Below are 26,238 nucleotides of genomic sequence, written 5' to 3'. Positions count from 1 at the left end.
AACAGAAGTTGGGACAAATTTGATTTGTTTTTCAAGTGTTGTTCATTACCATTTGCAGTCAAAACCCTGTATATGTGATGTTTTATTTTGTGGTATTCATCAAAACACTGATACAAATTTCAAAGGTTCATTTTGCTATTCTTGTACTCATCATTCCAAGAAGTCATAAAATAGCTTAAGACAACTATTTCATTTTGCAAATCAATGGCATATCTCTGATCACTTGAAATCAACCCTACACTAAGTAAACATATGTTCTCCATATCTCTCTTATTTCTGAAATGACGGGGTGATATTACAGCAAACGTATGCAGCAATAAAGTCAACCTAGGCTTGCAATTTTTATTTTATTAGTGTACCATGTGAGGAAGCAGTCATATTGGTAGGTACGTATACCTTCTACAAACTGAAAGTGATGTAAACAGAAAATACCTAAAAACCGACTTGTAGATGGAATAGGTTATGAAAATGATGAAACAATTCTGATGCAGGGTACACAGATTTATCAGAAGCACATTTAAGCTACTGGCTGCTCTTAGCAGCAGCACACTTCAGTGTACAGTTAAGCACGGTTTTATATAAAACTGAGCATACAGTTATATGATCAGCATTATTTGATTTGTGATATGACTTTGTTGATAAAGAATTTCATAACATCAATGAACATCAAATACACTGACTTCACTCCCTCAATATTGGTTTATGATCTGCATACATCTACCGGTATATGCACATAATATACGGTACTGGAACAGCTTGCTTTTGCATTACCGGTACTTACAAACTATTTGCTTGGGATTTTCTGACTGGATATGACTAACTAGTGAGTTGACAGTTTTATAGAGCGGCAGTAAATCTAACTAAACATTTTACATAATTTCATCAATAAAAGTAATGTTAGCATTCATTGTTCATATTTACATTTTCTGATGCACACTCCAATGAGGATTTCCTGCTGATTACAAGTGTTTATGCCATATTCTAGGTATATATATCAAATGTACCAACATCTGTCGACATACTCCTTTGTTTCTGCATTGGAATCAGATTGTTTTGTTTTCAATTTCGAATCATGTCATTCAGTGTTATCATGAACACGATTGGAAATAATTTGGGATAATTGGATCCGCGTATTTTTCAAATTTCTCAAAAGTGTTAGATACCCTATAGTTGAATGTTGAAATATTACAAATTACTCATAAAAACAAGTGTGTAACATAAAAAGAAAAGCAGATGAGCTTACATTTGCAGCAGAAACTGACATTACTTCACCATCCAATTATCCCAAATTAGTTCCAATCGTGTTCATAACTTCACTTGTGACTTGTACATGATCAAATTGACATATAAAAGACGCTTTTATTCTGAATTGGCAGTTTGATGATGTTTTCTATACCTTCTGGTTTGTGACTGACAGGTTGAAATGCATACACCCCAGAGTGAACGTGATGACCACTCGATGATGTAACTCCACTGTCGTATTCCTCAGATAAACTGACAGCACCCGACCTTGTGGAACCGCCACCAGTTCTCGACCCAGGATACTGACCCGTGGCGGGTGTCGGACTCTTCGCCGGGCGCTGGTACCCATTGAGCACCGGCGGAGCATGGTCTCCGTTGATGCCGTTTGTGTACCTGGGACTGGAGAGTGGGGTAGCACCATTGATAGGAGGCAAGGAGTCGGGCACAGCACTGGAACTGGGCTGAGTTGATGTACTATTGCTACTTATCACTGATCCATGAGTTGCCTGGTTGCTGACCGAATCCTTGGATTTATATGAGGGGATCCCAACAAGAGAACTGTAAGTGAAGGGAGACCAAGGACATGAAAATCTGACAGAATCGATGGAACTCAAATCATAAATCTTGTTTCAACACATGAAAAGATAATGAAGATGGCTTATATTAAAGCATATTTTAATATGATCATGTGGTCATCTTTTACTGATGAGATAATCTACTTATGAGAATGATTGACTCATGTGTTGAACACAGGTGTGTACTGTACATGTATCAGAGTGTCTGGGATGGTCATAATACAATAGAGAGTGTATTAAACACATTTGGAAATGAGCAGATGTTCTTAATTGGGTATCACACAAACTGCAGGTGAAAAAGTTTTAAATCTATGGATATGAATGAAAACCTCAACATGAAAAAAATTACATGGTGCAAATTGAAAAATGACCCGATTTTAAGTAACACCACTGCAACAGATCAATATGCAGCTTGCAAACATAACTGGAATTCACACAAAGGCATATATTTCATTTCGCATCAATCTGCAGGGAAAGAGCTTTTGGGCAAATCAATAAAGCATGTGCATACATCAGTAAACATGTAGAAATGTTGCGTGAGAAGATCATAATGGGTCTCCCCATTCATATGTGCACTGTGCAATCATCTCATGTTACAAAGTAGGTGTGATTAGCAGGGAAGAAAGTAGGTGAAATTCCAGGATTACTTCAGGCAAGGACGGCATTGCATGCACAGTGTCAGACTGTTCCAGTTACCTTCCTCTAAGTCTGTGTGTATGTGCTCTTAGTATCAACAGTCTGAACAAGGAATAAAACACATAAAGTCTCGTGAACATGTGAATCAAGGCAACACAAACACTGCAAATACCATTGGAGCAAAGACGTTGAAAGTCCACTTTAAATTTAGCAACAGTATCTGCAAATTAATATGCCTGAATTTAAATTGAGTAAATCCCAGGCTTGGTAAATACTGATGAAAGATACAATAACAAAGTAAACGTTGTTGTCTTTGTTAGCTTCGATGTCATGATATATCATACTTTGTAATGGTTCGTTTCCAAGGTGAAGGATGTAGCATATAAAGGTTATGATGTATTGACTTTTTATGATAATGTCGATTGATATCTATTCATTTGTTCATTCACTGTGGTTTCTAAAATTACTCATGTGAGTAGCCTTGGCAATGGAGCGATGGTCGGATAAAACAGATGTCATGACAGTTTTAATGCAAATTAACTTCCTAATTGTAATATATGCAAAGTGTTTGAAGGATTAGCATGGACTGAATATATTGCATCAGTGCTTGTTGTATCAGCGAAGTGTAAGTACAATTGATCTGTCGACAAGAGGTACGAAAAAACTCTGATACAGTCAATTGCAAATCAATATCAGCTGACTGCATCCCTCCTAGAGAAAACTACACACACACGAGTGTTAATTGACTGGATTTTAAGGATCATAACATAGTTACTAGGACGTTGTATGAGGACATGGCATGAATGAGTTTAATCATGTGTCAGACCTCTTCACACATGGGCAAGTTAAATTGTTGATCTGTTTATACAGTTGTTGTCTGTCACAAGATCTCAATATTGCTTGGTGACAGAGGCACATTCCAAAAAAACATTGTTCACCAAAGTGAGTCAAATTGACATCACTTCATTGCATCAATCCTTAAATTAAAAGATTAAAAGATCATTCAAAACAACAAAGAATGTGAAACCAACCACAACTTATTCAATTTAAAACTTCTTGTGCATCAAAACTTACTTTGGAACGACATGTTAAAACTTGCTTGGATGCAATCTACAATTGTAGCTGTACTAAGAAAGCTTGTTAGAGCCATGAGCTCATTAACAAACAGATTGGAAACACACAGACAACAGAACATTTCATTCATCCATTCCTTGACAACCAATGATGTTAGATATGCAGGAATTTCAACTTGACATGCAGTGTTGAGTGCTATTCATGGCATAACATCAAAACATCCACGGCATCTCGGCACGCTACCAAGTATGAATAAAAATATGATCGACATCAAACTGACATCTGTCAATAGGCCTCTTTAGTATGTCAAGTACCTTTGTGTCCCCCTAAATGTCAAACACACACCTTGACTTGGAACTGGTTTCAAACCCCTGTAAAAAAGCAACTCTTTATATTTGAATACGGAATCACACTCACCTCTTTCTGGGTGGGCTTCTGTTTCCAGATTTGGGTCTTTCCAATGTGGATGGAGATGTTCCGCTAACATAACCACTGGGAGATGATATGGACAGTATCGTCTCTTCATGATGTGAATGTTCTGAATAGGAAACAAAATTTCATTCATTATCAGGGTATCAGCATTAACAGGTATAATGGTGTCTCATTCACATTTTTGCATTATAAGTCAGTGTTTTCATGGAAACACCAATGCAAGATATCCAACCGAGGATATTGCTCAATACTGGATATGCAGACATGTTACCTCCATTAAGAATATGGAGTACCACCCTTTTCCTGCCAAGTTCATGTTTTATCATCAGGTCAAGTTGGTCAAAACTAGTGAAGCAAAGCATATGTCCCATATGGTGAGGATTTGACGGTCCCTGAAGACCGATGATTTTTACAAACTAAAGCTGCTATAACATACAAGCCAAGTGGGTGAAAATGCATAGTTTTGGCTCAACACCGCTTTTTACTGACTTAGCAGATGGAGAAGTGACACTATCTGGCAGGTAACAGGTTATATGGAGAGTTATTATTATAAGGCTTAGGGAAGAAATGATATGCTCAAAACTTTGTGATCATATTGAAGTTATAACATAAGGATCACATGATAGCCTTTCATAATAAAAATACAGCCCTTTTTATACAAACTATGAATATTTAATCCAGGGTTGTCCTCTGAAATTGCATCACAAGATTCTTGAAGAGGACACCAGGAGGAGTACATTCAACTTAACTGTTTCCATCAGTGCATTTCCATACAAGTCTAACTTCTTTGTTCAGTTACTGAATTGTAGTCTGACACTGAGCTTTAGCAGTTTCATGACTGATGAAAAACAATACTATACACTCTTTGTTGGTTGATGTAATAGTTCATCATTTGACAATCAAAAGGTGATAAGAAGAATCTATTCATTTCAACACCTCAAAAAATGGTTACATCACTTTGCACAAGTGGCTTTTGAAGAATGACGACTTCTGACTTTGAAAGGACCTTTGAAGGATAGAGCCTTTTGACTCTAAAATGACATATACCCTTTTTTCTAGAACTGCGGTTATTATTTCAAAACAGGCCTTTTTTGCTCAAAGATATCAACATCACATTATTATTACTGAGCTTAGTACAAGCCTAGTACAATTTCAGCTTTTCAGAACATTGGAATATTTATTTGTCAAGCAATACCTCATATCATTCTTTGATCAACATATCATTTTGTTTTTATCACAACTTTTCATCCATCTAGCATATCTTCAAACAATGGTTCTACTCCGGAATAAAAAGACGCGGTGCGTTCTACAGACTCAGTACGCCCAAAGAATCACGTGATGCCGGTACAAACAAACCCACATGTGTACTAACGCGTATGGAAATACACGTACGTCTATGCGCGTTTGCGCACATGGCTTTGTTTGTACCGTGGTCGATTCGAATTCCGGGTTTGGCCTATTCACCTGTACTACATGTGAAAGTCTCCTTTGTGTGATTAAAATTTCCTAATTTGGTATCAGGTAAATTGCAATCCTTTTTGAGTCACAAATCAGGAATATATCATATTATTAATTTCATAATTTAAAACACAGAGACTGAGGAGTTCGTGCAAGGAAGTCTCTGTGCTGCCTGATGCAATATGCAGATACAAGCTACATAGATTATAATTTACCATCCTGTGCTGGAATCAGAAATGTATGTTGCAAATCTACAGTAACATGCATTAATTATTAAGTAACTGTGAATGCCATCTTTGACAGCAAACAGGTTACTGTAAAGAGGTGGTACTTGGCTTGAGAAAATGTTGATAAAAGTTATGCAAATACAAAATATTGATATCCCATTTCCCTCTTGGAGGACTCATAACACCTATATCTTGTTTCTTGTTTCAGCTGAGAAAAAAAATTAAAGTACTATAATCCCTTGACTTTAATACCAATATTAATTCCACTTGTCAAATTATGCAAGCATTGCCGATTCTTTTCCATATAGTGACACTGCTTAACAGCTATAGCATAGAAAGAGCTTTTCGTCAGATGACTGAACACAGCATCAATCAATGAACTCAGGTGCCACTTGATAAGTATTTATGTGCAAAATTTTAAACTGACTCATCTCCAATTTATATATGCACCATGGAATGATTTATTTCTACTGACTAATTCGTAAGCTGAATACTTGGCTTGGTTTTCGTACTGTACAAATGTAATTGTGTATATTTCATAGGGTTTTTGTTTACCTGTTGTAAAAAAATCTGTTTCTTAAACGTTAATCTGTGGGCCATGGTGGACGCTCTCAGGAAACTCTAGGGTAGGCTATGTACATTTGTAGTCTTTCAAACTCAAGTTGTGCTCTATAATCGGTTTGTCTGATTATCGAATCACACAGCACCAAAGACTTCTGAGGACAGTTACAAGTTGATTTAGCTGCAGATCACTCATGAAGGTACTTTAAAAAGCATTTTAAAGCACTTTACCTGCTTCTTTGTAAAGAGCACACACGTACCACGGCACCAGAATGGATGTTGTTTGAAGTTTTGAATTGCCCTTTGACCTTTCTCTGGCGGAATCCGAATTTGTGTATGTATGTACCATTACACATACTTTACTCCCTTTCCGTTGTAAGAAAATTTACATTAGCAATGTGCTAGGGAATTTGATAATTATAAAACTTAATAGAACTTTTATCATTCACTCAATCAAAAAGTGTCTGCAAACAAAATACCATCTGACGAATAAGCTGTCTACAAACTATACAATATTGAATTGAAAAGTTAATGTGATAAGTTGTCGTCTGCATTGTTTTTTCGCTCACGACTGTCGGCAGTCAAACGTGAAGTAATAGTTTGCTCAAACATTTAAACACTGATTTTGAATGTCACGTCAAACCCAGGTGGCAATAATTTCCTCATGTGTGTCATGAGAGGCAATGTAGCTGCAGTATACCGGTACTGTACCGGTATATTAATTATTCACCATTATCCCATAGCAGTGAAGCAAGTGTAATCAAAGTTAAACTTCAGGCCAGGCCGCTGGGAAGCTGGGTGAGGTCACGATGTCGGTGGAAAGGATGCACCAAGAAAGATACCCAAGATTCGATTTTACAGTCAGGGTCCATGTATGTAGTTCATACGACATCTCAATTGAACAACTGAACTGTTGTGAATTCTGGTACATCCTTCATGCATTAACCCGTAGCCGAAATACACATGTAGCTTGTAGGTCCATTATGAAAAAAATCCCATTTCACTAGTTTAAATGTGTTCATGTGTACACCACTTTTATTTTACAATAATACTCTATTTTTGCAGGGGATGTATTCATTTAGGGAGGTTGTGTTTGCATTGGTTGCCATTGTAACCCTTTTTATTTTATCCACTTTATTAGAGGGATTGAATGACTTGATATGAAGAGTAAGAATTTAATGTGCAATGAATTGATATCTGTTCTGTCTACTAAATATAAAGTTTAATTGTGTGAATGTGAGCAATTTCAATAGATGAATATAATCTCTTATGATAGAGTTAACACAAATGTCAGAATAGAATAAAAACTTTTAGAGATTTATATAAAGGATCTTTTTAGCAAAGCTAGTACTCTAAGGTTAAGAGCTTGCTAGTAAATATGATCGTTGGTATTCATTGAGCCCTTACCGAGAGCAGAATTGTGCATACAACTTGAACTTACAACAGTAACGACTTTTATGGTTTTCAAGAAAGGAAAATGCTGAGTTCAGAGTTTGATATGAGTTATAAGTGTGCCTGTGTGTGTTCACTGAAAGTTAGTTTTAAACACAATGTAATTAAAACAAAAGAGACAGAAATGATGACTTACCAAGTTTCCTGGTTATCTCATAAATGTAGGATGTAGTAAGATTTCTTGCTGTTGGACTGTAATTATTTCCAATGGAATCACTTACATGACGACAAAATTTCTGTTCCTTGAATGGCGCAGCTTGGGTCCATGAACCGCGCTGGAGTATTTTGGGCTTTTCACTGAATGCAGGCTTTCAAAAGAACAAGTAGAACAACACATTTAGAAAACACTCTTCAATTGACTGTTTACATCCACCTCCTACTTGTACCTAGTTTTCTCAATTTTATGAAACAATCCTTGTTAAAATGATTGTTACAATGTAGACACATATAAAAGTAATTATTTTAGTTGGCTTCATGAATGGAAAGCACAGTAAAACATTTTGATGTTTAGAGGCATTCAAATACACGTTCATAAACTTCTTTTATGTACCTGCAAGCAATATCTGTTTGAGTGCACTCATTTGACGATGTTAATCACAACCCATGAAAATCCAAACATATCTATAAATACTTCTTTGTAAATCAATAGTCATTAGATGTTTATCATCTTGTCAATTTACAGTAAAATAAGACTGACCTTACATTTTTCTCTAGTCGCACTCCTTATTATTACTCCTGATTATATTTTCTATATTTGATTAGCAGGCCAAATAACTGCTAATGCTGCAAGCAGTATAATTCAAGATCCTGAGGTACAGGATATGCAATATGCAATGTAGACTTTTATTGCTTTACCAGTAATTATAAGACTGAAAATGGATTTTGAATAGCTTCTGATACTGGGTAAAAGTTCACACTTTTTCTTGATGTTTTCTTTGTAGGATCTTAATTAAACAGTTATCTTCAATATATTTGACCTTTGTGTTTGCATTTGGCAGCTATGGGCGGGGACTTAGATTTGCTGCTGTGCAACATAAACACCACAGTTCCTATGGAATGGAGCCTTTGACTTTCAGTGGAAAGTTTTTGCACAGGTGGCAAGTTCTTGCTCAGGTGAGGAAGCCAAGACTTGATCATTAGCTCGATCATCAAAGTTAGATTGGGGACAGTGAGTTGTACCCTTTTGGAAGTCTTCAATAAAAAAACTATACCAATTTAGTAACAATACTTTGGACTGTAACTTCACACCAAGCTTATCTTTTATCAGACAGTTTTCATGGTGCACCACTGTGCCTTTGTTCTGAATTGTTTGCTATTGTGCTAGTGGAGTCAAGATCACCTAAATGCCGTAATGAACAATACTGTTCACTTTGTTGCCCAGAAATTCACACTAATAGGTATTTTTGGAGTACAGTTGAGGTTGACATTACAACTGTGCACTAGCCACAAGCAATTCACATGTAAATGGCATACATCCATGATGTTGACACAAAGTCTTGGCAAATACAGGTTGCTCTGCAACCGCTGTTAAACAACACAGCTATTCTTGTATCAGTGTAATGTCAGATTTTGTACACTCTAACCCCACATTTTTGTGAACCTCAAGAGAAAAGGCTAGGAAGTCCGGCAATTATACGACATATCATCAAATATTCAGTAAAGATCACCTAATCTGAAAAAGATTCCATTGTTTAATTTGCTTGCTATATGTCATATGCGTGATATTTCTATTGGCTTCTTTTGGTGATACCTTTTTCTCCAAGTTAAGCTTGGAAATGTCAACACATATAATGTGCATTATGGCCTGTTGCTGAGAGGTCCTTCAAGTGTTCAGGCATAAAAATTATGTGATTTAAAGAATGCAATCCTTTTCCTAGCAATAGAACGATGACAGTGATACTGCAATAGTTAGACACCACAGTGAGATACAGCAGGTACCATAGAAACACATATCACTGGCAGATTAGTGAACAATGGGCCAAATATTCAAGTAGATATGCACCCATTGGAAGAAATAGCTCACGAGTACCTTTCATCAACAAATATTTAGAGAATACACTAGCTGTGCTTCATATTAGCTAGTACACATTGTGACCTCCGTAATACTTTATAGAACCACAGGAAGTGATAGCAGTAACATTATTTGGAAAGTTCTGATTTTAATGAAATACTGTCAGTGGTATTTTTGTCATAAAGACATGCTGTATTATACGCATGTCTGGATGATAATGGAATTGATGATTTAATTTTAAAAGGGATGCTTGGTAATTAACTCATGCTGAATTCTGAATGGCAATTAACAATTACTAGTATTTCTGCTTTGTGACAATTTACAGACATTGTAATACTGAAATCCAAATGGAACCAATTTATAATCAAATGCCAATGTAATTAATTTTTTAAACTTTTTTTATCATTCATTTTTTATCTTAAACTGAAGGACAGACCACAATACACAGACAGATTCTGGAAGCTTGACCACGGCTATCCCTGCAGACAGTCAATATTTTTTCAAGACATTACATAATTTATTTCCATCGCATAGATATCAGTAAGTGTATTTGACTGAACAATTAAATGATGTGGTATTTTGTTTCATCAATTATCATCATGATTGAGGACTCAGTGGTTCAGAGACCTGCATCCTCAATATGGTTTGCAAGATTCTCACTTACAGATACGTATGGTGCTGCAAAAATGACGGTGACCAACACAATCAGAATTACTGCATGAATTGATCGTATAACAGAATGGCATGACTAGCTTCACATTATGGTTTTCTCTAAAATATGGACAGAATTATTATTGTATCCTTATTGATATTCTTGTGGAATTTTTCAAAACATAGAACCAAAAGAAATGTACAAACATTTACATAGGACAGTTCAGATTTCATTGTAATTTGGTATTTGCCATGAGATATTTTTGGAAAGGTTCAGTTACAGAAAGGGCAGACCTGTTTTTCGATCAATTGTTGTTCCGGGCAGTGTTTTCTCTTTTCGTTTTTGTCTCCTATTCAATGGGCAGTGTATTTTGGCAAGCCCCTAAGAATTGGACAACAATGGCAGGAAAATATCTCAAGTCTGCATTTTAAACCTCCTAGGTTCTAGTGATACCTGAAAGTTACAAACAACTATGGCAAGAATGAAGTGTTGATAGACCAAAGTAGTCATTTGCCTTGATCTTATGACAGGCAAAGAGTTGTCAACATAATAGGAACTATTGGACTTTGATAATATGTTTTCATTCTCTGCCACAGAAAAAATTTTGGATACTGTGTGAATAGAACTGTACACACACAACACATGCAGACTCCCTGAATGGAAGAATAGTTTCCACTCAATCACTGTGGTGGGTACTGTCAACACAATGTTCATTCTATAATGATCTCCCAACATTTTTCTGCAAATGGATGGAGGCGTCTTTTCTGTAGGGCAACATCAATGCAACGATGATCAGGGCATTATTGTATGGGCTGATACCTGATTGATGACAAAAGCAAAGCAGTGGGCTATTCATCATTGCAACCTCCTTTGTGGGAGCATTGCAGGAAGCATTGTTAGGATTACCTTCCATTGAGTCCAACTTTAGGCATTCCAAAATCAGTTACTGATCAGCTATTACGAAGAGTCACTTGTTGAAGTTTTTAAGTTTAGTTTTGCTTTTTGAATATTGAAAAGAAAACAAAAAAATTCACAATTGTATTTCAATATCCAGTATTGTACATTAATTGGAGACATTTTGTCTTTTCCGAAGTCAACATAACAGAATATAGTACTCCTGCCATTTTCAATGGGAATCAAGAGCATTTTTGAGAGTAACAAGTTACTTAAATTGGAATTTACAATTACTTAAAATTATTAAACATAGGCAGTGCTGCTTCCTTTTGAATTCAAATTTGAAAAAGAATAATGACATGACTCTCCAGGCCATATATTTTATTTTGTCTGTTTGCAAATTTGTTTCTCATATAGCTCGCTGTACATTGACTATTTTGTCACTGACAATGCTTTTCTTAATTCTCATATGCTCTTTAAGATTTACAAACCCAAATGGCTGCCATTCAGATATTCAAATAATTAATTCCCTATAATCATATGATTACCTTCAAACAGTGGCTGTTACACATTTATAGCCCTATTTTATTATTATCTACATTATATACAGGAAAATACTTTGAATATACTAATTTATTCATTTATTCTTTTATTTTTCGTTTGTTTATCAAGCTTTGCTAGAAGTAGTTATTTTAATACATTGATCTATTTAGCTCCCATTTATCAGGATTGATTGGTATGACATGTTTCCATTTAATGAATATGAAAGCAATGCATTATCCAGCTTCAAGGCGTACACATGCTATAATTTGAAGTGACACTCTCAATGCATGATTTACATCTTCACTTCACAAGATGACAAGCCCAGCAGGAGAATCAAATATTCAGAAGGATAAAATTTAATAAATGTGCCATTATTCAAGATGGCGAAGCAAATCAAAGCAATTCTGGCAATGCAAATCAACTCATCAAAGTGTGCAGACAGCATGTAGGTAAATTATACAACCTGTCTATCTGTGAATTATTTACCAGTGAGTAACATTGCAGTAGAAACACAGTCCTTGGGAAGCTTTTGACTCATTTGGCCTCCGACAGAAACAGGATATAGTTAACTTTTTACCTGAAGGTAATTTGGCTAAGTAATCATTAAAGTTTAATACAATGGTATGGACTTCCCACTGAGAGTTGTTTTATGTGCCTAAACAAGATATTAAATGGACACAATATATGCAGAATGGGAGTCTGAGACAAGAGAGACACACTGCGCTCAATAATGGTGACTGCTGGGCCATTCATTACTGATAAATGTTTCATTGATTTTTAAGCAAGCTATTGTGTGGCTGTTTCTACTTGGTTAGATGACAATGGTGAGGGAGACTTTTCACATCTCTGTGTTAAAAGATGGAGGTGAATCAGCAGGAAACCTATGCATTTGATGTTCTCATGGAGTCGCTGCACTAACCAGTAGCATTAAGCTGGATTGCTGTATTTGATTCCTAGGATCAACATGTCAGCTGATATTTGTACAATCCAAAATCTATTATAAATTAAGCTCTTCTTTCTGCATTGCACTTACAGTGTTGATTTATTGACTATTTCATTCTTGAATGAGGACAATAGATCACACTTTCATTTGCAATGAAGCTGGTAGCTTATCGAATTAATCCTCATTTACAAAGTGATTGCTTCAGTCATGTCAAACATACCAGTTCATTTTGTTTTTATTCACTACTGTATAGCAGTCAAGCAACAAGTACAATGAACACACAATAAGGCAACTTAACTGTACAAGTGCCTTGAATGCATGCAAGCACAATTCATCTACAGTTATTTTATTTGCAATGCAGAATTCTGTGATGAAATCTCACTGCATTAATAAATACCACAAGAAGTAATTTGAGGAAAAAAATTTCACTCACCTGTGAAGCACTTAGTGGAGGCAGGTGTGATATGATGCTGGGACGGTGTTGTAATTCAAAGTCATTGGGCCTGGCAGCAAAGTGATGCACAGCTGCATTCTGATGAAAAAAATGAATTCAGGTCAGAAGTCATCATAGTGATCAGAAATCATGCTGTGTGTGATCTGAATTTTCTGAACAGCTCTGTACATTTGTAATGTCTTTACATTTGTATGTCTTTACATTTGTAATGTACGTCTATAGCTTTTGGTGCGTGACATGTGTGAGTAATATGGGTGCAAGAGCTTATATATGTGTTTTGTTGGGTTATAGTGGTGAATGTGAATATGGTCTACATTATCCAATTGTGGCAATCACAGGCCAAACACAATTTATCACTATCACACTGGAGTTCTCTGGATATTAAACAAAAATAGCTTTAATAAGTAGAGCTCAGCAAATGATTGGACAAATGTTTCCAGTGAAATAACATTGTTATATTTCCACATGGTTGAAAAAATCAAGATCCTTATTTTTCCCACGCAATGTTTACAAAAGAGAATCCTTTTTTTCAATATTTTATTAGTTGGCAAAGCCAAACCTGCATAAATGTATGTGAGTGTCCTTATATACAGTTGTAGAAGCAGGTAGAATGGTGGAATTAATAGTTTGAAAATATGAGCTGTCAAAATGCGAGTAGATTGATCCTAATGTTCCATGCACAAAAACCTTGTTTCTATGACAACAAGCACAGTATACAGCTCATACAATAAGTGTCTGAATATGACAATGTAACTCTCAGTGGAAATACAAAATTTTACTGATTGCAACTACACAGAAAGACCAGCTGAGATATATTAAGGCAGCATTAGCACCATATTGACTTCATGTAATTCATATTTGAAATAACTATTTTTGAATCTGAGAAGTGGATCAATATTTTAGTCATAAAATGTTGTTAATGCAGTACTCGTAGCATACAATTTTACAACAGTGATGTGTCATTTCACAATTTATTCTGTACATGTACATGTACTTCACAAGCTAGCTCCCATCTGTATATAGAAGCTTGTGACATTACAGGTGCTCAAAAATAGATCCAACACAGTCTCTCATGGGTTTTGGTTGTTAGAAAATCGTAATTAGTTTTCCTTATTTTCTTGAGCTCAGACAGTAATGAATTAATGTAAAGCCAACAACCAGATGTGAACACGTAAAGATTTCCCATTGGGACGATGGGATTCTTACAGCATGAAGGCGATGAGTTTGTAAATTGCAAACAGTGTCAGACATGTTTTTACTGCATTAGAAACAGAAAACAACTCTCAGAGAAGTACATTGTTAAAAGCACAGCTGCCTGCCAGAGTACCTATAACTAAGCATTTACTTTTATCCCAAATAAAATATGATCAGATTTACATAAGGAAATACATAAATTAGTTGGATTTTCATGGTTATTAAATTAAACAAAAGATCAATTCATACTTCAAAGTTTTTAAGCCGAGGATTTCTTGGCCATGATCTTTTTTTGTCTGAAAAAACTAAATTGGCAGAACATATCCTTTCCATTTCTCTTCAGTCACTGTGTACACACCATTTGACTCCTTGCATTCACTGATTTCATTACTAGAGCGATCGTTTGAATTCCTGAGCAGGTATCAGTAGTTTAGGGAATATTCTAAATGTATTTTAATGGGCCGTTGGTTGGTGAAAAGACCCCTGAGTTGTGTTACATTGAACCATATCCTGCTGGGATGCATCATATACAGTGAAGTGGCTGGAGTGAAAGTTTTGTTTACCATATTCTACTGGGACCCATTGTACTCCTGGTTGAAAAGACCATGTCAGTATATTGTATGCAGTGGGGTAATTACAATTCAGGGGAGTTTTGTGTGTTCTTGGCAGGGGTTGATATGGTTTTCCCAAGATCCACTCTTCATACAATGACGTTGAGCAGGAGTGTCCATAACAAAGGTAGTAAAAAGTTGTTGTTAAGGCCCTATTGCCTGCGCCAACATCCACTATATACTACAAGCTTTTCTCATTAAACCATGCCGAAACTACTTGTTCTTGAACAATTCATTGGAATTTTTCCCCATGTATTGATAAATGTGTACCTTAGTGACCCTCTGAAGACCATGCCGTCAAGATTTTGTCAAGTAAATAGAGGGTTTAAAAAAACCTTACTCAATATTCGTACAATAAAAGACCAGGCAATCACTAGGCATGTTTCAACTTCAGTGTTGTGTCAGGAGTTCATGAACTTCACATATACACCAGTAGTTTATGGTTCTCCAATTGTTGAATAATGCATACAATACATTTAATATTTGCATTATTGATGCCATACACCATATCTGTGATGGCTTCATGTACTTCTGTCAGTACATTTGAATTTATTGTTGCATGGTATATCATCAAACAGAAATTGTTATGGAAGGAATGTGTTTGACTTGTTGCCAAGTGATTGGCATACATTATTGGAACTCAAAAAAAACCCCATTATTATATTGTTATTTTAATTAAATGTAAAGTGATATTATCTTTTCAATTAGTGTTTTGGCCGTAATTACAGAGTTCTCTTTCAAATCTTAATGACAGCCTAACTCTTTGCAGGCTATCATTATTTGTTTTGTTTTAAATGTACATTTTTTTATGCTACTGTACAAAACATGACTGTAATCTGTGGTAATTCCTTTCAACTACATGTAAATTTATTAAACTTGTTCATTCATTTTGATAAAACATAGTCAAGTGTCCCTCACTAGGAGAGACTGTGGAATTTAGTTTATGAGAAGTACTTTGTCCCTTACGTTCAGGCTGTACATGCACCAGTACCAGTGGCATAGACTTTGTTGTTTCCCTTATATTCTGACACTGTGATGGATTGCATTTGTAGATAAGCATGTCATTGAGTGCACTTACATATGTAGTATGGTCAGACTATTTATTAATAGTTTGTTGTGACGACAGTGCCAGACATCAGCATAGCATTCTGTCTCTACAATTTGAAAAAAATGGCAATCTGATATCCTTACAATCATATGTGTATCTCCCTGAAAAATATGTGCTACCGATAGGAATTGAAGAATTTCTACTGCACACTGGAAATCCATTAGGACTGAGAGAGATACTTGGAGTTTGACATTTTTGCATGAAATAATCAAATACATTTATTTAAAAATGATTAGTGTATTATTAATACTTTGATGATAAATAGTTGCTTTGCAATTGGTTATCTTCACATGTGCTTGATTCCTTTGTTCTGTGCAGTAGTGTGTGAATGAAAATGTACATAAATTAAGTAGTTTTTGTGAAGGAGGAATCCAACAGGTGGTTGCTGTGTGGTTTTACTGTAACTGCACTCTGTTCAATGACTGTATTTCTGCTGTTTCTGTATCAATGGCAGCAGAGTGAGCAATGCTTATTGTGTTAGTAACCAATATGTAACAATGAGTATTAGTGAGAGCCGGAACAACACACGAAGGACAAAGTCACTAAAAGTATTTCATGAAACAGTCTGGTGATTCACAATACAGACTACAAATGGTGCTTGGTCTCTCTCCATAGATTATAATATTACTATTGGCATTTAAGGCCGAAGGGCTCTACTTATGCTTTTTAGCCATTGGCGCTAGGGGAATGAGGTATGTGGATTTGCCTGTCGTAATTCGCCTCCAAATCACACTTAATCATGTATCTTAACTACTCAAGTTTTCCATAACCCTACAACATCTTCATGGTAATCATTGTCTAGATAAGCCAGTCCTAGCTTTACAGCGCTTTCAAACTTTAAAGAGGAAATATAGCTGAGACACCATGGTTCCAGTCTGTTGTGCTAATGCACTTTTTATGTCTAGTACTTTTTAATATGCTCTGTCGTATATGACATCCATGTTCTGTCACGTTACTCTACAAAATATACAATACAATGCAACATTTTTAAACGTCGTGTTTCTTTTGTAATGAAGTCCTTAAAAACCAGACTTGGTGTCTATGGTAATATGTCTAGTTGCCTATCTGTCTAATCACATAAAAGATTAATTGGATAACAACAGGGACTTTGCTGGTGTTCTGTGATTATTTTGACTTTTACAATGTCTCATATGTCAGACAGTGCCGGTCTGATACTAAGTGGCCCTGTGTAACACAAAGATGCCATAAAGCCAGCAAAGACAAAGGGGCGACGTTGGATAAAGTGGATTTAGGTTTTTTAGAAGTCAGTTCTATTGAAAATAACAATAAAACCGGTATTTTTAAGGCGGTGTGTTAGCAACAAGACAACAACAACGTTTTTTGTCAGGTGTAGCTGGTCGAACTAAATATGAGCACTTACTCGTCTGGTGAAAAGACATGATAATGGAGACGGAGAACGTAAATTATTCGATGCGTGTCGGCAAATTCACCACTGCGCTCATTGATCATGTAGACGCGGCCAATTGTGTCGTGCGCGGTTGCTAAGGCAACGACCTCAACAAGGATAACAGTCGAGGTGATAAGTGCGTACCTCGTTCAGTACAAAAGGTTGATATCGATATTCCTTGCATTTTATACTTTTCACGTGTCCATGCATCGAAAACGGGTTTACAGAGTAGCTGGGGTATTCCGATAAATCTATAATTGTTCATCTACTACGGTTTTAATTCACACAGTTATACCGGGAATTCCATGTTCTATCTACTGCTATTACTAATTCACATAGTTATTTCGATTATGGTTGCAGTATCTAGAGGTATTAAAATTGTAAACTCACCATGTAACCATTAATGGGCGTGAAATTCTGTTTGAAGAGCTCGTTAATTTACAGATGTGCAAATGGAGTAGTACAAAGGCATAAAATTCAACAAAACCTGCTCATTAATATGATTTTTCTTTCAAGTCGCGAGTTTTGTTCAGTTCATTTAAGCCAGGCGAGGGAGCGGAGTAACTGTTAACTGCAATAATCCAATTTATTTCTATCAACTTCAGAAACATAATTACAAGTGAATAGTCGGGTACTAGGTGCGTCTTTTTTACTCGCTGCACAATTTGTTTCATATTATTGTGTACAGGTTTTCTCACGACGATCTGCGGCATGATGACTTTATTTTGAAACGTATCCCCGACAACTAGTGTCGACAATGCTTGCAAGACATTTTATCCTTATAGTTTACGAGTGGTTTTAACATTCCATCGCCGGCGATTATCAATAACAGGCTGTACCATATATTTTGCTGCTACCCGCCAATTTCAAAAGGTTGCTCCTCACAGTCATCTTGCGTCGATAAGTGAACAAAGGTGTAAGGACTCGGAGAAAGGCTGAGCTGAGAAGGATTATGTCTAAAGCCTGCAAGGATACCAGGAAAAGAAATGTGAAGCGGTCGCGTTTTCATCCAGTGCTCACATACCGTGAGACACTCTGTAAGAACGCACTTTCTTTTTAACCCAGGGGATGTAAACAAATAAGGGAACAACGCCTCTCTGCAATATTTATCCCGTTATTTATTTACATTAATCGTTCACACCACAGGCTATTGTGTGTAAGTCCAACACCGACAAGGTGGTTCAACACACTTCTCAAATCCGCTATGCTGCGCGATTTATCAGCTGCATGCTGCTTTGCACAGAGTACAGAGTGAAGACACAGGGATATGAATTCGAAAGATTCTGTCAGATAAAGCCAAGAGATACATTGCATAACTGTTGCTAACCTGCGCCCCGGTCTCAGCAAGACTTAATGTATGTACCGAAATAACGAAATAACGGGCATACTTTTAGAAATAAACGATAATGCGAATCGGAGTGGAAGCTAGCTGTACGTTCAGTCTAGCTGACATCTCCGCGAGCCCGGGGTCACTGCTACCCACGTATTTCATGCAATCTTATCTGTATTTTATGACGTAAAATTTATTTTCGTGTTTCATGAATATAACTTCCTAGATATACCTCTTCCAAGCCCAAACAAACAATGCTTAGACTGTATAAATAAAGATAATGATCAAAGATAACTGTTAAAGTAAAACTACGTCAGGATACTGGCAGACTGAAACCTCGGAATGAAATTAAAATCTACCCAAAGAATACCACTCAAGCTGTTGAGTGTGGCACTTCACCACCTTCGAACTGGTAGATTACAACAGGGACGTGTGGGATTAGAATTGTGTGTGTTACGCTTGCATAACAAGTTTGGTGACCAAATCGATTGACGTATGCTGCATGGTTTAGTGGGTGTCAATCTAATGGACCACTGTGTTTTATCAACACTGTGTATCCTGAAAATGCGTAGGTCTCCGAGTATTACGACTATCCACGCGATTCTCTCCTCGAAAAATGCAATTTCAATCACGGTGATTTCAACGACTGAAATATGTCAACGTCGATGGTGCCTTTGAGCACAGTCCGAGGGTATGTGCTTTCAACCACTTTTTTTTATCTTCAGCCGGATCTACCTGAAGTTCGTCGACAATGCGTAGTCACACCTAAAATTAATACACTGGAGACAAGACAAGACAACGGAGTGGCTATAACTACTGTACTCTAGCCGAAATGCAGCCAATATGTACGACTTTGCTTACTGGAGCACGCAGACAAGCTAAAGAAAACATTTATATTGTTGTGAATACGTCTTTTTGTGTTCCAAATGGAGAGGGTCTTAGGGCTATAATTGATCCGTACTCCACAAACTTGATTCGATCACTAAAGACACCTTCTCGGGCGATATGAAATTCCAAATATTGGTTTCCCGTTAGACTCACTGTACAACGCTTAAGGCAAATGGTTCAGTGAAGGCTGATTCCGAAAGAGCTAAGCAGCTAGAGTCTCTATGGAAGCACCTTGAATACCAGTAGTGTCAGAGTTTAATCTTAACCAACAGCTGACCCTCATCGTACATTGACCGTTCATTGGGCTTATACGGCCGACGTGTGTGCTTACTGTTATTTTAACTACTGATGATATGGGTGATTTCATGCACGGGTAGGTTATATCCGCTGTCCCGATCGTCCCGTGTTCCGATCACGGCCATAATTCGACAATTCAGGGTATGGTTTCAGCGTAAAACAGTGCCCTACATACTTAGTTGTGTACAGTGGCACTAATACCACTCACCTCTTTGCTTGTCATTCTCTATTGCTTAGCTTGCACTCAAACACTTGTCGATCGAAACTTTGGGTAAAAAGCTCCCCTTATCTTGCGGCTAATCATCTTCTCGCCGGCTGATTAGCCGGAAAAGGGACGGTTCTCTTCGTTAGTTTCATAAAGCTACCGCATTCCAGGTATAAATAATGGTTTCACTGCAAATATAGTCGGCCGATACACCATTCACTTCAAGTGCAAACCGCGTATATATATTATCCCAGCACGGACATATGTGTGCGTACTGCCCGTACGCTGTACACATGGATATGTAGATACGGTTTCTAAGAGATCGAAGCTAATGAATATTTATGAGCGAAGGCAATTCTCTGCTGTCAGTGTCACCTCAGTCATTAATGACTTGCCGTGAATAGCTGGTCGTTGGAGACGCACTTGTTGCTCAGGTACCGGCACGATTGTCGAAACGCGAGGCGCTGTCTACACAATATTGTAGAACGTGTCGCGTTGAAATGTCACCGTGATACTGTTCCCTTATGGCGTTGAATGCCTGCCAAAATTAAGCTATGCCACTGTAATTACGACATGCCTTTTGCAATTACGACATGACATGATGAGATGCAAAATGCGAATATTTGGACATGCAGACTTGACATTCGTAATTACGACATGCCATGATGAGGTGCAAAATGCGAAAGGCATGTCGTAATTACAAATGGCATAGCCTAATTTTGGCAGGCATTCAACGCCATAGTTCCCTAGTGGCCCGTAAAGATAACAACGATGTACAACCACTATCGAAGTTCAACGTGCTGTGTCATCTAAATGTACAGACCAATTATCTTTGCAGAAATCAACACACTTCCAAACGCAAAATTCGAAGCATTTCTCTTTGTCAATAAGGCCCTCGTGCTTCGATAGCTCAAAAGCCCGTAAAAATACAAAAAACCCCCCATTTTCTTACACATGACAGGCGTACGGTACGTACGTAAGTACATGTATGTATGTATGTATGTATGTATGTATGTATGTATGTATGTATGTATGTATGTATGTATGTATGTATGAGTGTGTAGATGGATGGATGGATGGATGGATAAATAAATAAATAAAAACGAGAGAGATGGCAGGGAGGGTGAGATTTTGATTAATTGTGAGCAATGATCATGGTTTGATTGCAATTTCGTATGCTGACGGTTAAGCTCCCCATTGCATACTTTTTGACATAGCCTGGGCTAGATATAAATTTGCAATATCTGTAACTGTTCTACAGTCCGAAATCAGGTGTAAGGATGAGCTCATTTCCTTCTTCGTTGTCTTGTTTTTTTTGCCTTGGGCCGATCCTAACTCCTGGAAAAACAGCGAAAGTGAAGATGAAAAACATGTGATTTCAATAAAATCGATATATTTGTGTCGATGGTAAAAAGCAATTGTAAACTGCCAAGTCAAGCGTGGTGGTTCAGATTGTGAATAGTTCAAAAGGATACTACGCTTTCCTGAAAAATATGTGTACATACGGAAATTCCGGATTAGATTCGGTCGTCAACAACTAAAATGCTTGAAATAAGGGACTGGTCAGTTTCTTCGGCCTGGGGGGGGGGGCGGTGGATTATTTTTTGCCGACGTCAAAAAGTGGCTGACCCCCCCCCCATATTCCAAATTTTGAAAACAGGGTGACCCCCTATTCCAAAGTTTGAAAATAGGGTGAGCCCCCGGCGCGCGACATAGGTAAAACAAAAGGTGGACATAAATTATATATATATATATATATATATATATATAATATATATATATATATATATATATATATATATATATATATATATATATATATATATATATGTCTTAATATATATTATATGTTATATTTTACATTTACATATATATTTATATTTTAAATAGTCATTCTATGTTTTAATGAAATTGTTAACATGTCAGTTGTAAGATAGGAATTTCAAAGTGTCAATCTTAAAGTTTGAATACAGTACATTTTGAATGAGCTGTATTTTGAATGAGCTGTAAATGTATTTCACACTTTCTATGCTTAACCAGATGTCCTGAACTGTTGTACAGAAATGGATGTCAATCATAAATATCAAAGAGGAAAAAGCAGTGAATCAAAAACGTTGATGGGTGTTAAGACTTGCCAACCATCCAATTAAATCTCCTGAGGAGCCATAGAGAGCTTTTTTAGCCAAATCTGATGTGTACAGTGTCTGAGAGGACCTTTTCTTGTAACATTGAAACCATAAAAGCACAGCTAATAATGACAAAAACTGCCTTTTTTAACTGTTATTTTGTTCATAAAAAAGCATCTTTCTACAGAAAACCTGTGACACAAAGGAAAATAATTGCATCAATGAGAAGGAAAGATATCTTTTCATTTTTCTATCTCTAAAATAAGTCACTGTATCAAATATATATTGTGAAATATTTGTGCATGTTGCTTTCTCATACTGAATTCTCATAGAGAGAACAGAAAAGTGTCAGGAATTTGTCATCCTTTTCATATGAAATGCAGATTTCATAATGTACACTTTCACTTTGCAAACATCAAGATATCTCTGATTTATTAAAGTATGGCGCCCGAAAAATATGAAACATCCTGATATCTCTGATATATATGCCTTGTATATTAAAGTCATGCACCTGAAGGGCATGCTGAAAAATGTCTGATATATTAAAGTAATGAGCTTGAAGAGCACGCTGAAAAATATTGAACATACAGATATCTCTGATGTATGTATGCTTGATATGTTAAAGTTGGGCGTGCTAAAAAATATGACTGATTATTAAAGTTACGCGCCCGAAGGACGCGCCGAAAAATACAACTGAATGATGAAATTTGTGGCTGACACTAGCATTTTAGGCAATGATGAGCCTGTGTCAAAATTCAAAAACACACTGACCCCCCTATTGGGCATTTCAAAAACATGGTGACCCCCCTATCACCAAAGTCAAAAACAGGGTGAAACCCCCCCCCCCATGAATCCACCGCCCCCCCCCCCAGGCTGAAGAAACTGACCAGTCCCTGAAATAAGTGTGGGTTCCAGGCCAAAAAACGTTCCAGGCGTGAGTCGTTCAAGTACGCCCTCTTCACACAAGTTTGATATCGGTTATGTAGAGCCTCGCAAATAAAGGAATCCCTCTCTCTGCCCACCTGACTTTTTAATAAAATTGATTTTTGTGTCGATGGTAAAGCAATTCTACTGCCAAGTAATTGGCAATTTTAGTCGCTGAGCAATTCAAAAGAGTAAAGTTTCCCGGACTGCCAGCTGATGCGATCTGTCAGCCCTGAAGTTGAAGAAATCCCTTGCGATTGCCACTTTTGCGAGGACTTAGCTTTTTTAAGTCGTTGGGCTGCCCATGTCTTGAGCTGATGTGCTGTGTCTTCGTATTGTATGGCTTTTTTGTTTGCTTTCCTCGAAGGGAGACTAGGATCAACCTAAATTGAGACGGAAAGAGAAAAATAACGGACTCAATCGATTCGAACCACAGGGAAGCTAGGAAAAACAAACAAACAAACAAACATACAAACAGGCATACAAATACATAAATAAATAACAAAAATACAGACAAATATAACAAACAAACAATATCATGAATAAATAGCAAACATAGAAACAGATAAACATCTATTATATATATATATATATATATATATATATATATATATTATATATATTATATATATATTAAAGACAGCAGCATATATGTTAATGACAACAGCATATCGAAAAAAAAGACTGGAATAATTGACTGAACCGCTTATGCCACATATTCCACCACGGCGGTACCACTCTTCCCTATACTTGTTTTATTATTTATATATATATAGATAGATAGATATATAGAATATAAATATAAAAAAAATGTTTATCTGTTTGTATGTTTTTTATTTATTCATGATATTGTTTGTTTGTTTGCTTGTTTGTTTATGTTTATCTGTATTTTGTTTATTATTTATTTGTATGCCTGTTTGTATGTTTGTATATTTTTTGTCTATTAATTTATTTATTTATTTGTTTGTTTTTCCTGGCTCCCCTGTGTTCGAACATCTTGTGTACAGTTGCCATTAGGGTGATATTACTTGATGACCAGTGTCTGTTGAATCTGAGCGGTTTGCCCGTGTTCTGGTTTAATGAAGCTTTATTCAATAGGCACACTCCCTCTGTTCTCATATATGTGTATTTCAATCGATCGGTAAAATTTTATACACCTATTATCTGAGATTCCTTCAGTTTCTTGTGAAAGAAGTAAATAGCGGATGCAAGACATTCACTCGGTCGCGTGACGGCGCTGTCACTGAAATGTCGCCACCATTGTTGTGGTCATTTGTATCAGTCTTATTGGTGACGTGGTGTCACTGTGCATGTCATTTGCAGTGTCTTCAAATATAGAGAGCTCTAGAAGCACCTATTGGCAGTAGATCAGCTAACCTCATCAAACAGTTGCTAATGACAAAGTATGAGAAAACAGGATTCAGTTTTTTACATCTTCATTTATTCATCATTTCATTTCATTTCAACTGTCGTGTTTACAGATGGGAGCTGCCTGTCTCTATGTCTCACCGTCCGTCCATCCGCTTTTCCGTATTGCCTGTGAATAAGCACCCATGTTTAATTAAAATTTGGTATACAGTGTAGCTCCCGATTATAAAGACTAGAAAGAGTGGTCGGCCTATCTTGATAACCATTGACTGGTCTGACTTTCAGCAGGATAGCTTTGTAGCTTGCAAGTGTAAAAGGTTTGTTAAAATGACCACAATTTATTTCCTTATGTTTGATCGAAATATTTCCATTGAAACCACTGGTCCGATAGTTTCCATAAATAAAGGCGTTAAGAATGGCTTAAGATGTGTTCAGGTCATGGTGGAATTTGCCCATATTATTTTTTATGGATATGCTCAGTTTTCTCAATTGTCGGTCAAAAGATCACTTTCGCCACATAACCTCTCGTCTGATAAGCTTCCACATTTTGAATGCTGTATAGTTTAAAATGCCCCACCTTGATGAGTACGCTAACAGAATTTGCATCCGTTCTGCACGTTTATTAGGGCCAGTTTTCTTATTTTGGTCAAAACTTCAGTGTCTCTGGAACTATCTGTCCGACTTGTAAAATTTGTTTTGTAAATTTAACGGGATGGTGCCATCCAGAGTTTTAAAATTGTGACAAAATTTGTATTAGTAGCCAATCGTCTCGTTCATTATGTTCTTGCAATGGTCAAAATACCATTTTCCCTGTGATCTATTCCGCTCTTTGACTATGCGCCCCATGCCCGTAGACGTGTGTACATATGCCTGAGAAAAAAGCATATGTACACACGTCTATGGGCGCATAGTACGAGAGCGGAATAGATCACAAGTGACTGTGATCCGATACATGAGAACTCAGTAAGTTCATATCTACATGAATTTGTCAGAAGAGTTGTCGGTATCCCTAGAGACGTAAGTTGTAATAGTATGTTTAGGAATCCAAAGGCATTACAATTAAAACATCATATGGTATTATATGTATTACGTTCACAATAAGACGTATAGTTTGTGACAAAATTGAAAATTAGCCCAGATTTCCCGCAAACGCCCCAAAGCAAACCATTCAATTTACCCACATGGGATATTTTTGTGAGTCGTTAGGCAATTTGAACGATACGATTGATGACAATAGCTCGTTGGAGATGGTGGATTGTGCATGGTGTAGCCCCAAAGCCCAAGTATATGAAAAAATTACTCACCATATACAAAGTTCGACAAAGCTAATCTTATCAGTTAATTGTGATGGTTATGTACCCTCTAGATCCCTCTCTAGATCGCCAATTTCTCTCTTTAATTATTCACATTTAACGGCACAGTACTGTATAATAAAGTTGCAGTCTAGATACACTCTTGCCGGGAACCTATACACGTACATGAAAAAGTGGTTTGAGCAGTTGTATAATTTTTTCAACTCACGTTCTGATCTTCATGAAATTTCACGAAGGTTAAAAAATATTTTCCCATGCAGTCTAGTTTAAAGCTATGCATTATTCATAGGATGAAGCATATTGTGAGATCGT

General features: G+C 36.7%; 1 protein-coding gene across 17 annotated transcripts in view; it reads right to left on the bottom strand.

The window, feature by feature from the left end:
• The window catches only part of LOC139135649 (dynein axonemal heavy chain 3-like), a 121,375-nt gene extending 100,792 nt beyond the window's left edge, over positions 1 to 20,583 (bottom strand). For all 17 annotated transcript variants that reach the window (XM_070703154.1, XM_070703155.1, XM_070703164.1 and 14 more), the window contains exons 1-5: positions 20,199 to 20,583; positions 13,134 to 13,232; positions 7,794 to 7,965; positions 3,945 to 4,065; positions 1,397 to 1,800 (exon numbers count right to left, since the gene is read on the bottom strand). In XM_070703154.1, coding sequence (XP_070559255.1) covers positions 1,397 to 1,800; positions 3,945 to 4,065; positions 7,794 to 7,965; positions 13,134 to 13,232; positions 20,199 to 20,213 — 811 coding nt within the window. In that variant the 5' untranslated portion in view covers positions 20,214 to 20,583. The remainder of the gene's footprint in view (positions 1 to 1,396; positions 1,801 to 3,944; positions 4,066 to 7,793; positions 7,966 to 13,133; positions 13,233 to 20,198) is intronic.
• Between the last annotated feature and the right edge of the window lie 5,655 nt (positions 20,584 to 26,238).

This window comes from Ptychodera flava, chromosome 6 (assembly GCF_041260155.1).
Source record: "Ptychodera flava strain L36383 chromosome 6, AS_Pfla_20210202, whole genome shotgun sequence".
Classification (NCBI taxonomy): Eukaryota; Metazoa; Hemichordata; class Enteropneusta; family Ptychoderidae; genus Ptychodera; species Ptychodera flava.
This window is presented reverse-complemented; position numbering and strand designations above follow the sequence as displayed.